The 13,113-nt window shown below is 48.1% G+C and overlaps 2 protein-coding genes across 3 annotated transcripts; both read right to left on the bottom strand.

Moving 5' to 3' along the window:
- Positions 1-2,976: 2,976 nt before the first annotated feature.
- On the bottom strand, positions 2,977-6,900 carry LOC130510021 (uncharacterized). The gene is made up of 4 exons (XM_057006356.1): positions 5,962-6,900; positions 5,048-5,856; positions 3,597-4,915; positions 2,977-3,371 (listed from the first exon to the last, which is right to left on the bottom strand). Exons 1-4 carry the CDS (start codon positions 6,898-6,900, stop codon positions 2,977-2,979), a joined length of 3,462 nt encoding a protein of 1,153 aa, XP_056862336.1.
- Positions 6,901-6,908: 8 nt separating this feature from the next.
- Positions 6,909-13,113, bottom strand: LOC108844209 (peroxidase 24). 2 transcript variants are annotated; one of them, XM_018617432.2, is made up of 4 exons: positions 11,983-13,113; positions 11,694-11,888; positions 11,135-11,300; positions 9,943-10,513 (listed from the first exon to the last, which is right to left on the bottom strand). In XM_018617432.2, the coding sequence occupies exons 1-4, from the start codon at positions 12,307-12,309 to the stop codon at positions 10,095-10,097; spliced, it is 1,107 nt and encodes a 368-aa protein (XP_018472934.2). In that variant the 5' UTR covers positions 12,310-13,113; the 3' UTR covers positions 9,943-10,094. The 2 variants fall into 2 exon arrangements, with proteins under 2 accessions (XP_056860619.1, XP_018472934.2); XM_057004639.1 differs by lacking the exon at positions 11,983-13,113 and having other exon boundaries at positions 6,909-10,513; positions 11,694-11,883.

The raw sequence follows: 13,113 nt of genomic DNA, 5'->3' as shown, positions 1-13,113 counted from the left end.
GATCAAGCAGCGTAAGCTTCTCTTTCTCTTCTTTTGCTCGGTTTCCTCAAGGATCCTAAGTCGCTTTCTTTTGTCTTTGCAGAGTTTGGCGTTCGGACCACCGTTCCTCTCATCACCAAGAAGTCGAAGAGAATCAACTTGTTCACCAAAGCCGAGCAGATTGAAATTAACCGAGCCAGAGCTATGAGGGGAATTGCCGGATCTAAGTTTGTGGTTGGGAAGACAACTCGGGTTCGTGGAACCGGACCAAAGCTCTAACGCAAACTCCTCTGATCCCGGGGAGCCGAGAGCGACTGAGTCGGGATGGGGCTCAGCTCGTGAGAAAGTCGGGGAGCAAGAGGAAGGAGAGGGAAGACGTTTCTTCCGAGGAGAAGCAAGCCGAGGAGACTTCCACCGGTGGGGGCGCCGGATCGGAGAAGAAGCGGGCGCGCAAGGATCCCGTTGAGTTCGGCCTTCCTCTGTGGAGAGAGGGAGCTCCAGGCCTTGGAGCCTAGCAACAATTCTCGAGACGACGTTCTCCCGGATCCGTCTCTCGATGGTGGTCAGGCGGATGATCACAAGGGGACTTCTTCTAAGGTGAAGAAGAAGTCGAAAAAGAATAATAAGAAGAGTGCCGGCGAATCCTCGGGGCATGAGATAGCGCTCAATACGGAGAAGGAAACCGTGGAGGCTCCGACTACTGCCGTTTCCCCCCAAAGGCGGCGGTTCGTGAAGATGCCCGGGGATCGAACAGGTCCTCTCCGAAGGCTCAGGAGGGTAAGGCTGTGCCGAAGAACCTGCAGGGGTTTTGCCCGGACAAAGTGGACTTCATTTTCAAGCGGGACACTCCTCTCGTTTGTAACGAGAGAGATTGCGCTCGTTTCGTCCGCCAAGTCCGGGGAAGTAGGGAGCATCTCCCACTCGTCAAGGACTTAGTTTTCCAAGACGACTACACCGCTGCTGCCGGTTCCTCGGTTAAGGTAAGTATAGTTTCTGCATCGCGTTCGTTTCTCGTCTTTCTTCTCACTTGGTCATCCTACCCCAACTCTTTCTTTGATGTGTTGCAGAGCCAAGGTGACTGGAACGAGGTCGTCCGCAAATACGACAAGGAGCTGAAGAGGACCTATGGTGTGATTGATAGGCAACGGCACAACACCAAGGAGGCGACTGTCGCCTTAGAGGTCATGCTGAAGAAGAAGGACGAAGCGGTTATTGCAGAAGCGGCCATGAGGGATGAACTCTCCCAGAAAGAGGCGGCTATGAACAAGGAGCTGAAGCGAGCCCGGGAGTTGGTTAAAGCGCTCGAGAAAGAGAAAACCAAGCTGGCAAACGAGAAGAAGACCCTCGAGGAAGAGAAGGCGGCTGCTGCCTTAGAGCATTCCAAGGAGATGGATCGTCTCCGAGAGTCGCGCCGCTATGAGGTTACTCACGAACGGATCCGAGTAATGGCGGCGATGCATGGGAAAGCCGCCGCTCGCTTCCAGAGGATCCAGGATCGGGAGTCCCGTCGTGATAACTTTGAGGATGCGAGATGCATGCTCGGCCAGGCTCGGGGGATGAGACGTTGCCTTGAAGGGATGAAAGCGGCAGGTAAAAACATCTCTCAGGGAGATATTGATATCTACGCCGGGCAAGAGAGGCATTATGATGCGGAGGTGAAGCGTTTGATCGTAGATGATCTTCTCGAGAAGGACCTCTCTTTATCTCCTCTCGTGCTCGAGTCGAGGTTCGTTATCCAGGAGATGATGGATAAAATCGACAAATTGGGTCGAACATGGACTTGCTCGACTCCGAGGCCGCCAAGACGCTTCGCACTCCCCTCAGAGCACCAGGAGATCGATCCGAAGAGCCGTCGAAGAGCCTTCTCGACACCGTTCAGTCGCCAGCTCGCTCTGATGCTGTTCTCCCGGGTCAAGAAGTTGCCCTTAAGGACCCTTCCGTGGCTGAGGAGACAAACAAGTCAGCTCCCGACGAACCGATCTCCAACACGCCGGTCAATATCTCCGACTCGCCGTCATTCGAGGATGCGGATTCTGGCGCGAGTGAAGGACATCTCGAGGGGGCGGACTCTGGCGCGAGCGAAGAACATCCCGAGGAGGATCTTCCTGCCTTGGATTAGTATTTGATGTTTGTTGTATCTGACTTTTGGCGCTTGTGCCTTTAAAACTATTTCCTTTTCTCGGCTAAGGCCTTTTGTTGTATGAACTACTGCCTTGCTTTTTCTTCAGACCTTTTATGAATTTTTATTATATATTTCAGTAAGTCGTTTCCACTTAGAAATATGTAAATCGTTTTTGTTTTTAACCGAGAAAGGATTCGTTCGAGCGGCTACTCGCGTTTGCCAGCGAGTTCCCAATTTTTCAGATAGAACAGGAAATTAGAGGCGGTTGCTCGTTCGAATCTTCTTTATTCAACGAAACTTTTACAAGTGGTTGATTAAGCGATTACAAAGAGAATCTCTAATCGTTCTATTGAATTACCGAGGAAAAGGTTCCGAGACGCATTGCAGTAACCGAGAGAACTGTTGGTCGGCCAAACCGTCGTTCTTCGGTTAGACTTGGTCTAGAATTTCCATCGGGTAGCCGGTCAATGCGTGATGCACAGGTGACGCAAGGCTGTTATTCCCTTCGACTGACGTCTGATCAAGACCCAATCGATTGATTTTGGGCGAGTGCTCGTACTCCGCTTGAAAAAGGGGTTGGCATCGTTTACTAGAAAGTGACTGTTCGTCATTCTTTCGCGAAAAAGTTTGGACTTTGTTTTGGTTGGGGCTGGACCCTGTGAAGGGATGCCTACGTACCTCGGATGAGGATCAAGCCTTTCGTAGTTCGTTTGACCGAGTGAAAGTGGCTGTAGTAGCGCATTCACTCGGACGAGTAGAAGTGACGGTTAGGTGCATCTACTCGGTTTTTTTTTTTTTTTTTTTTTTTTTTTTTTTTTTTTTTTTGCGAACAGTGACCTGTTGGTCATTCGCTCGGAGAAAAAGATGAGACGAATCTATTGGTAGAAGAGGCGAAGATGCATAGAGTTCCAGGCTCGTGGAACTGCCTCTCTGCGGGAAGTCTCGAGTCGGTAGACGCCTGGTCGAACGACTCGGGTGATCTTGTATGGTCCTTCCCAATTGGTCCCTAGCTTGCCAGCGTTGAGCTCCTTTGTGTTGTCGAAGACTTTTCGGAGGACGAGATCGCCGAGCTCGAGAGGGCGCGCTTTTACCTTCTTATTATAGTAGCTCTCGATCTGGTTCTGGTAATTTTGGATCCGAAGAAGCGCTTGATCTCGTTTTTCCTCGAGTTCATCGAGGGCATCGAGGAGCATATCTTGATTAAGCTCGACGAACTGCGGCATCTTGGCGCGCCGAAGACTTGTCACGTTAACTTTGGCGGGGGCCATTGCTTCCATCCCGTAAGCAAGAGAGAAAGGGGTGGATTTGGTCGCACCGCGAGGAGTCGTTCGGTGCGACCAGAGGACGCCGTCCAGCTCGTCGGCCCAATGGCCTTTCTTTAGGTCGAGTCGCTTCTTGATACCATCGATGATAATCTTGTTGGAAGATTCCGCCTGTCCGTTTCCTTGCGGGTAACGAGGAGTCGAAGGGCTTAGACGGATATTCCACTTGTTGCAGAACTCTTTGAAGTTTCCGGACATGAACTGAGAGCCATTGTCCGTTATGATCTCGTATGGTAAACCATGACGGCAAATGATGTTCTTCCAGACGAAGGTGCGGACTTCCTTGTCCGTTACCTGAGAGAACGCTTCGGCTTCAATCCATTTAGTGAAGTAATCGGTGAGGACCAGGATGAAACGACGTTGGCGTGAGTTCGGCATTGGCCCGATGATGTCCATCCCCCATCTCATGAACGGATAAGGGGCAGCAGATGTCCGCAACAGCTCAGTGGGACTGTGGATGCTCGGAGCGTGACGCTGGCATTTGTCGCACCGACGAGCGTATGCTTCGCAGTCAGTGTTCATAGACGGCCAAAAGAATCCCAAGCTTCGAACCTTAAGGGCGAGTGCTCGGCCTCCCGAGTGGTTTCCTCCTGCTCCGTCGTGAGTTTCAGCCATTACTCGGCGTACTTCATCGCCCTGGATGCACTTTAAGAGAACTTTGTTCGCGGTCACTCGGTGAAGTTCGTCGTTCATGATGACGTAGTGGGCGCTGCGTCTCTTCAGGCGTCTCGCTGCCCACTTATCGTTCGGCAGTTCTTCTCGTATGAGATAGTCTAGGAACTCGACCCGCCAATCGACTGGGGTATCGTCACGATCGGGCATCTCAGTGTCGGTTTGATCGATAGTGGATCGTCGAGTTGTTGCAAAGATTGGAGCGATGGGAGAGCTTTCGTCGGAGGAAGAATCGATGCTCGGTCGATCGATCCGATGTATGGGTATCGTCCTTTTGACCTGATCGTGGAGTTTGCTCCCGAGTGCGGCTAGGGCATCGGCGCAAACGTTCTCTCCGCGAGGAACTTTGGTGAGTTCGAAGAAATCGAATTCCCTAGCGAGCTCCTGAACCACTCGGAGATACGCATCCATTCTATCATTGCGAGCATCGTAGTCGCCGCTAAACTGGCTGGCGACGAGCTGCGAGTCGCAATAAGCACTCAAGCGTTTGGCTTTGACGGCTCGGGCGAGACGAAGACCGGCGATCAACGGTTCATACTCTGCCTCGTTGTTAGAAGCCGGGAAGCCGAAACTGAAAGACTGGCGGATGAGTTCTCCTGTTGGCGACTGAAGCTGGACCCCAGCACCGGATCCTTTACTCGTCGATGATCCGTCGACATGAAGAATCCAATTGGGACTCGGGACGTCGAGGTCTTGTGCAAGTTCTGGCGTGAGCTCGACAAGGAAGTCGGCGAGGACTTGAGATTTGGCGGCTGTTCGACATTTGTATGTAATGTCAAGCTCGCTCAGTTCGATTGCCCATTTGGTCAGCCGGCCGGCCCTGTTGGGATTTTGCAGGACGGTGCGGAGCGGTTGGTCGGTCAGAACTTCGATAGAGTGTGACTGGAAGTAGGGTCGTAATTTCCTCGCGGAGTCGACGACGGCCAGAGCCAGCTTCTCAAGGGTTGGGTACCTGGTTTCCGGGCCGGTCATGCGCCTGCTCGTGTAAAAAATCGGACGCTGCTCGCCGCGATCCTCCTTGATCAAGACACTGCTGACGGCTGCCGAGGAGACGGCGATATAGAGAGACAAAACGTCTCCTACGTCCGGCTTGGCCAAGACGGGAGGAGTCGTCAGGTATTGCTTGAGTTGAACGAACGCGTCCTCGCATTTATCATCCCAGATGAACTTCTTGTTCCCTCGGAGGAGATCATAGAAGGGAAGACACTTGTCAGTAGATCGGGAGATAAAACGATTAAGGGCGGCGATGCGTCCTGTTAGTCTCTGAACTTCGCGGCAGTTTCTCGGACTGGGGAGGTTCAGGACTGCTGAGATCTGTTTCGGGTTAGCCTCTATTCCTCGTTGCGTGACGATGTAACCAAGGAATTCGCCCGAAGAGACGCCAAACGTGCACTTTGCGGGATTCAACTTCATCCCGTACTTGTTTAGGATGGCGAAGCATTCCTTCAAGTGTGCTAGGTGGTCGTCGGCCCGGAGGGATTTGACGAGCATATCGTCGATATAAACTTCCATTGTTTTCCCTAACTGGTCGGCGAACATCCTGTTAACGAGCCTCTGGTAGGTTGCCCCGGCGTTTTTCAACCCGAATGGCATCACCTTATAACAGTAAGTTCCCCGGTCAGTGATGAAAGCGGTTTTCTTCCGGTCGTCTGGGTGCATCAGGATCTGGTTATAGCCCGAGAAGGCGTCCATGAACGTCAGCATCTCGTTGCCGGCCGTCGATTCGACTAAGCGATCGATGCTAGGCAACTGGTAGCTGTCCTTAGGACATGCTTTGTTGAGGTCGGTAAAATCGACGCAGACGCGCCATTTACCGTTCTTCTTCTTAACGACCACCGGGTTGGCTAGCCATTCCGGGTAACGAACTTCAGTGATTGAGCCGGCACCGAGTAGACGCTCGACTTCTTCTGCGACTGCTTTGGATCGCTCTGGTCCCAACTTTCTTCTCTTCTGCCGGATGGGTTTGAAGTTGGGATCAACATTGAGCTCGTGGGTCGTGATAGCTGGATCGATTCCCTTCATATCAGACATTGTCCAGGCGAATGTGGATAGGTTTTGCTTAAGGAACTCGAGAATCTTCTGCTGCATTTCGTCGGGCAGAAATGCGCCTACTCGGACTGATTTGCTCGGATCCGATTCGTCGACTGGTACTTCGAGAACCTCCTCCTTTTGCGGGCAGACTTTGCTCGTGGGAGGAGAGACCGAGTTGACGAGTGATTGGGAGCGCTGAATTTTAACCGTGGCGATCAAGAGATCTCGCGCAGCCTGCTGATCGCCTTTCAGAGTCTTGATTGATCCGTCTGACCCTGGGAACTTAACACACTGGTGGTACGTTGATGCGATTGCTCGCATCGAGTGCAACCATGGGGTGCCAAGTATAACGTGGTAAGGAGCTTTGGAGCCGACCACAGAGAACTTGACCGTTCGCGTGACTCCGCATGCATGAACCGAGAGGCGGATTGTGCCCGCGATTATCTCTGACGAACCGTTGAATCCCGTCAGAGTCCGAGTAGAAGGCTTGACATCGTTGAGATCGATTCCCATTTTCACGAGAGTCTCGCGAAAAATGATATCGACCGAGCTCCCGGTATCGATCAGCACTTTTGTGACGTCGTACTTGTCGACGCCGAGGACGACGAGTAAAGGATCGTTATGAGGGAGATGCACACCAAGTGTATCATCAGACGAAAAGGTGATCGGCTGGTCGTCTACTTGCTTCTGGGGCCATCGTTGAGATGTGGTGGCTTGCCTACGATGGTCTTTGACTGCTCTAACCGAATCGCCGCAGGGGGGCGATCCACCCATAATGACGTTTATCCGGGGACGAGTTTGTGCGCGCTTTGCGCGGAGCACATCGCGAAGGTCGTTACTCGTGTCGGCGGTATCCCTTTTCTTGCGGTTGAGGGTTGTCCGCAGATCGCCGATCTTCGCGTTGAGTTTGTCGCGCAGATCGCAGTTTGGTTTTCGGCGGACTGCTTTTGGGAGGATTCTTGTGCTGAAGCTCTCGCGGCTCGATTTGAGTCGATCTTTCGGCGAAGATCGGTGGAGACTGGCGTTTCCTCGGTAACGGGTCGGGACTTTTGCTCGAGAAAGGATCGAAGATCCGTAGTACCGTCTGGGGTTTCCATGTCGTCGTCCTCGTCGGACGAGGATCCCGGTTCGTTCTTTCCTTGAGGCTGGACGCGGATTACTTCAATGCGCTGGCGATTGGCGGGCTGATCGTCGTCCGCCGAGTCGTCGTCATCGTCGGTTTCGCGGGCGGCCTTCTCGGTATCCTTCGCCTGTTTGTCGTTTTTACGGTTTTTGCCTTGCGATTTTCGCTGAGCATTCTTATCTTTGTTTCTGCTCCAGCTGTTTTCCCCTTTTGGTTTGGGTTTTGGCGGCTGGATCTTGTAGTCTCCGCTTTCGATCGAGGAGAGGAACTGGGCGTAGAGAGATTTGCACTCGGTCGTGTCGTGTCCCTTCACGTCGTGATACTTGCAATGCTTCGTGAGATCGATGGGAGTTCTGGTCGGTCCTGGAGCCGAATCGACTTTAGCCACGACACCAGCACTCGGGGTACTGGGAGACGCATCTGGAGAGTCGGTCTCTCGCTGATAAACATTCCACTTTTTATCGTGCATGACCATGGTTGAGACAGGGGCGTTGTTCTCGTCCACGACGTAGAGGAGACCTCCTTTTTTGCCGCCGTTATCAGCTGGCGCGTGCTGGCGTGGCTCTGGCCGAGCTCCCGCACTTTTGGCTGCAACCGGCTTGGCAGCGTTCTGCTTCCGAATTATTGCCTTGGTATCTTCTTCCATTCGGATGAAATTGTGAGACCGGGCAATAGCATCGGGGAGCGAAGTCGTAGGGTTGGAATACAGGTCCTTACGAAACTTCGAGTTGACGAGGAGAGTGTTCATCAAAGCGTCGATAGCGATGTGATCAGGGACGTCAACTCGGGAAACGATCGTCTTGAACTTTTCCATGTAGTCCTTAAGGCTTTGGTCTTTTGTTTGCGCCATATTCCACAGGCTGGAAGCGGTTGCTGCTCGCTTGGTAAACATGATGTAAGTCTTGAGGAAAACGGCTGATAGGTCTCGGAAACTGCGAATCGAGTTCTCGCTGAGCTGCGAGAACCAGGTTAGCGCTTGTTCGTTGAGTGTTTCGACGAAGAGCTGACAGTATCCTGCGTCCTTCTCTTCGTCGGAAAGGCGAGCTCTGGCCATAGCTATGTTGAAGGCCGTCAGATGCTCGACGGGGTCGCCGCCGGGTTTGTACTCGGGGAGACGGAGCTTTTCTATTTTGCGGAGCTGGACCCTGGTCAGCTCGCTGGCGAAGGGTGAGCGCGAAGTTGAGGCGATGACGCTGTCGATTTGAGGGGCTGCGCTCGTCGCTTGGTGGATCTGCGAGCTCATTTGTTGAAGGCTGAGTTTGAGCTCGGCGATCTCGCGAATCGTCGTCGGATCTGCTGTCGTCGGAGTGGGGTACACGGCAGGAGGACCGTTAGGGTTAGATTCGTCTACGGCGCGGTCTTCCGCCGGCGTTGGAGGGAAAAGGTGCCGGCAGACGGGTTGGGAACGGTTCGTCGGTCCAGCGGGAGCAGTGAGGGCGGCCACGAGAGCGGCGAGCTGCTCATTCGTCGTTTTCTGGACTTCTTCTTGATGCGCGAGACGAGCCATCACGGAGCTCATGAAGTCCGACGAGAGAAGAGGAGGAGGAGGCGGAGGCGTAAGCTCGGTCGCTTCGCCGGAAGAGCCGGGGTTCGAGTCACCAATCGTCATATCAGGCTAAGAAACGTTACTCTGATCGGCCCCACGGTGGGCGCCAATTGTTTAAGGTGAGTTTGGTCAACAGAAAATAGAAGAACTCAAGAGTGGGATGAACAGAGACGTTTTATTAGAGTCGGAATAACGAGGGTACAAGAGTAAGAAAGCCGGCTAGTCGATGCTCGGTGAGCTCCTAGCCGGAAGTACAAGAGAGCGGCGAGATACAAAGAGAATAAAGGAAACCCTAATATGGCCGCAAGTCTGTCTGTCTATGTGGTGATACCCTTCTTTCCTGTCCTCAACTCCTTATATAGTCTCCTAGGTCGGTTGGTTTTGACCTAATTCGTCCCCTTCGTTATGGGCCTTTTGGCTTAAAGGCCCAGTCGAGATGACTGCTCGGCCCGAGCCGCCTGATCGTTTCCATCGGCTTCTCGTCCTTCAGCTATAGAGGTCACGAGCCGAGTCGCGGCTCGTCAGAAGCCGTCCCCGAGCCGGTCATCCTTTGAATGGTAGTAATGGGCCTCCTATTCGCTGGGCCTTGTGGATGGTTACAATCCATCCCCAACACTTTTGTTGAATGGAACATGTGAAGGTTTAAACGTAGAGATGTAATAGTGACTCATCGTTTACACAGTTTGTGATGTTGCTTAAGTTTTAAAGTTTCTTGCTTCGTCTCTATTAGTTTCCTTGTCTTGTTAGTGTTGGTTGGATAGATAGAGAACTGCGAAACTAGGGACTTGGATAATAGATGAAACATGTTGTCGATAGTTACAAGTTACAACCAAACATCATTCATGTGTTAATAAAGACCATGTGTTATAAGAGTCGAAGTGGGTGATAATGATGATGATTCTCTCTGCCATTGGACAACACAGAATGAGAGAGACAAAACCTTCTGCTGAATGATTCCTCGTCAGACAGCTTGTGATGTACAATTGTCGCAGCGACGACCAACGAATCTAACAAATTGCTTATGAGGGCCACAAGTCTTTAAGATGGTTGCAACTATATAAAGACGAGCCTTCTTTGCTTCAGTTTCTGTTTAGTAAAGAGCCCGTGTCTTGGATGGATAGAGACTATACATGAAACATGCTCTCAATAGTTATAAATAAAATCATTCATGTATTATATAAAACCATAACAATAAGGTTTTTTCTTTTTTTGGTTTCTTCTCAAATAACAATACTGAAACAAGAAAAAAACAAGATGATCACATGTTGATTGAATTGCGGTAACGATTTGGGTATTTTATTAGTTGACAACGCGACAGTTTCTGCGAATCTCACCACCTTCATCTCCAAGTGTAAGGACCTTAATGGAACTCATCTTGATCATAGACCGACCAAACTGAGCAAGAAAACTGCCAGAGTCTTGGAAAACACTAGCAATGTCAGCGGCGGAGGGATCAGTCAACAAGGCGGCGTCAGAGGTTAAGAGTCCTTTGTGTTGGAGTAGAGAGACAAAGTAGCCACTGTCGAAAGAGAGGGCTCCTGTGGGATCCATCCCGACCACTGCAGAAGAGTTGAGCCTTTGAGATGTGTCGGAGCATTTGGATTTTAGGAAAGAGGCGTAGCTTGAGTTCAAGGAAGGATCTGTGTCCCCTTTTCCGGTGAAGTTTAATAGTCTTCGACCAAACACACCGCAGTGTGCTGTTCCTATTGTGTGTGCTCCTGTTACATATCAAATTGTTTTATTTTTAGTAGAAAATCATCTCAAATTTCTATCGCTATATATATATATCCAGATATCATCGGATGGTAATAATTTTTATAATTTGTCTTTAAGATTTTGCTTGCATTCAACAGAAAATTGTAATAATTATGTGATTAGTTTTATAGAATTAATGTAAAATGTGATATATAAACAATTTATTTATTAAATAATATTATAAATATTTATTAAATACTTATAGAAATGTGTAAAAGTTCTGCTTGTTTACTAGTGAATATTCGTAAGTAAATTATATGATAAATAACATATGATTTTGAAGAAAAAAGATTTCAATGCTGAACATTATCACGTGAGACGTGTCTTCCAAGACTATCCTCAAATATTTTATGTTCATATTCTCTACTTATAAATGATATTTATACTCTCTTGAAGATGGGAGAATTGAATTTGTAGCATCCCATCACACACTTCCTAACATGGACATGCACGTGGTCTGATATTCCCGCGATTTTCTTATTTCATTGTTCCCTATTTCATAAGTTCTTTTCTTATTAATAACGTATGAATTAATAAGAAAATGTGTAACCTGATAATTACAAAAAGATAAGTAAATGTGTAACCTGATAAAGCCACGAGGTCAACGACGTCCAAATCGCTCTCGGCAAAGAGTTTCTGAAGAGCGGTGAAGTTTGCCCCAGCGGATGGTAAGTCTCTAGTGGCCTCCGTCGCCAATGAAACTCTTCCATCAACGCGTCCGGTAAAGACATTCCATAGCGGCCGTCCATACTAGAACATCATTTTCCCAAAATTAATAAATCTCGAATTGCTAGAGTTTTGTTATAGAAAACTACTAAAAAATTGTTCTAGGCGACACAAGGTATAGGTGGCAAACATTTGTAAGCAAAACGATTTTTTAAAATTCGGTATAGGAGATATTTACTTAAAGAATAATTCTTTTTTAAAAAACTAATAAACACATAACATTTTTTGAACATTTTTATTTGAATGAACATTTTTTAACATTGATATAAACTATTCCAATAATCTTCTAAAAGTGAAGAATCCATTCTTGATTTTGATCAGCAATGCGTTTTCTCAACCACTACACTACTATATATTGTTTGATTAGTACATTATATTTTCTAATCATAAAAATAGGTAAGAGGTTGTTTGAATTACTTGGTACGAAACGGCATCGCGGGCAGCTAATGTGAGAATGTCAGCGCAGGAGACGGTTTTGGGACATCGTTTTTCAAGAATAGACTTGATCTCATCGATGATTTCAAACCCTACAAGCGAGAGATTAGGTCTCGCTTCCTTCTCAGACGCGGCTTTGCCAGCAACCGAATCTAAAAGCAGTGATGCGTCACACCCCTAGATAACATCAATGCATCCATATTATCGATCTTTACTATAAATATGTTCAGGAAATGAAAAATAAAAAGAAACGTTTAAAAGCAATACATACCCTAACAAAGCAGTCATGGTAATGAACCCTCAGCAACTTGGCAGCTAAGCTAGGGTTTACTTTGACTTTCTTGGACACAATCTCATTAACAATATCCTCGGCTTCAGGACAGGTCTTGTGATAGAACTTCATCTTCAGCTTACCCTCCCATCTTCCTCTTCTCGTCGCATGGCCATTGTTGTGACCATTATTATGATCATGGCCATTGCTGTGACCATTATTATGACCATGGCCATTGCTGTGACCATCAACATAAAGTAAGACAGCCGAAAACAAAACAAGAGAAAATATAAACCGAATAGCTACAAGTTGCTGATTATTAGCCATGACTCGATCGACTCTAGTCTTTTATGTTTGCTTTGGAGTATTTGTGCTAGTTGTATTTGAGGAAAGCACTTGGCCGGGCTGCTTTATATTGAAGCTGATGGTCACACTCTCCATTTTTTCTGTTCAAAGAAATTGAATAATCTTTAAAATTACTATCAAGCAAAGTTCCCTGCATGTGTTGTGAGAATGAAGGATTAATTATTAACTTACAAGTCAACACCATTAGAAAATATATATTTCCCACAAATCATTTAACTTCATTAGCTGAACCATAACGTGAACATCCATAATTTAGATATACTATGGCTGTCTCCAGGACCAATTTACATTAATGCAGGCAATGTTTTGTACATAATTTCACTGTCCTCTGAAAGCTTTAATTATCAATCTGTAAGGAAGATTCTATTTCAGTGGGCATGATCTTTAATCCTTCTTCTTTGCAATAACCCCTTTATATATCAACTCCAAATTCAAGTGTTCATCACCTCAATACTGAAAGAATGGTTATGAACATTTACCTGGAACAAAACTAATACTAGGATGCTTTGAATCAGCCAATCTGCGAACATTATTATTGAGGTTCACAAGTCTACCCTAATTGTAAGTTAAAGAAGTTAGATTGCCGACAATAGATTACGTTTGGCACATCTACGAGTTGTTCTTATTCTGTCATATCAACATCCATAAGAACATTCCTTTAGATGTTCCAACACTAAAAGTTTACAGTATACAACAAAGTAAAGCCAGTCACCACAAACTTTTATTACTAGCTTTGCAGATTCATAATTCGAGCTTGTAAATTTA

The sequence above is a fragment of the Raphanus sativus genome, chromosome 3, assembly GCF_000801105.2.
Source record: "Raphanus sativus cultivar WK10039 chromosome 3, ASM80110v3, whole genome shotgun sequence".
NCBI lineage: Eukaryota > Viridiplantae > Streptophyta > Magnoliopsida > Brassicales > Brassicaceae > Raphanus > Raphanus sativus.
Note: the sequence above shows the minus strand (reverse complement) of the source record. Positions and strands in the feature narration are given on the sequence as shown.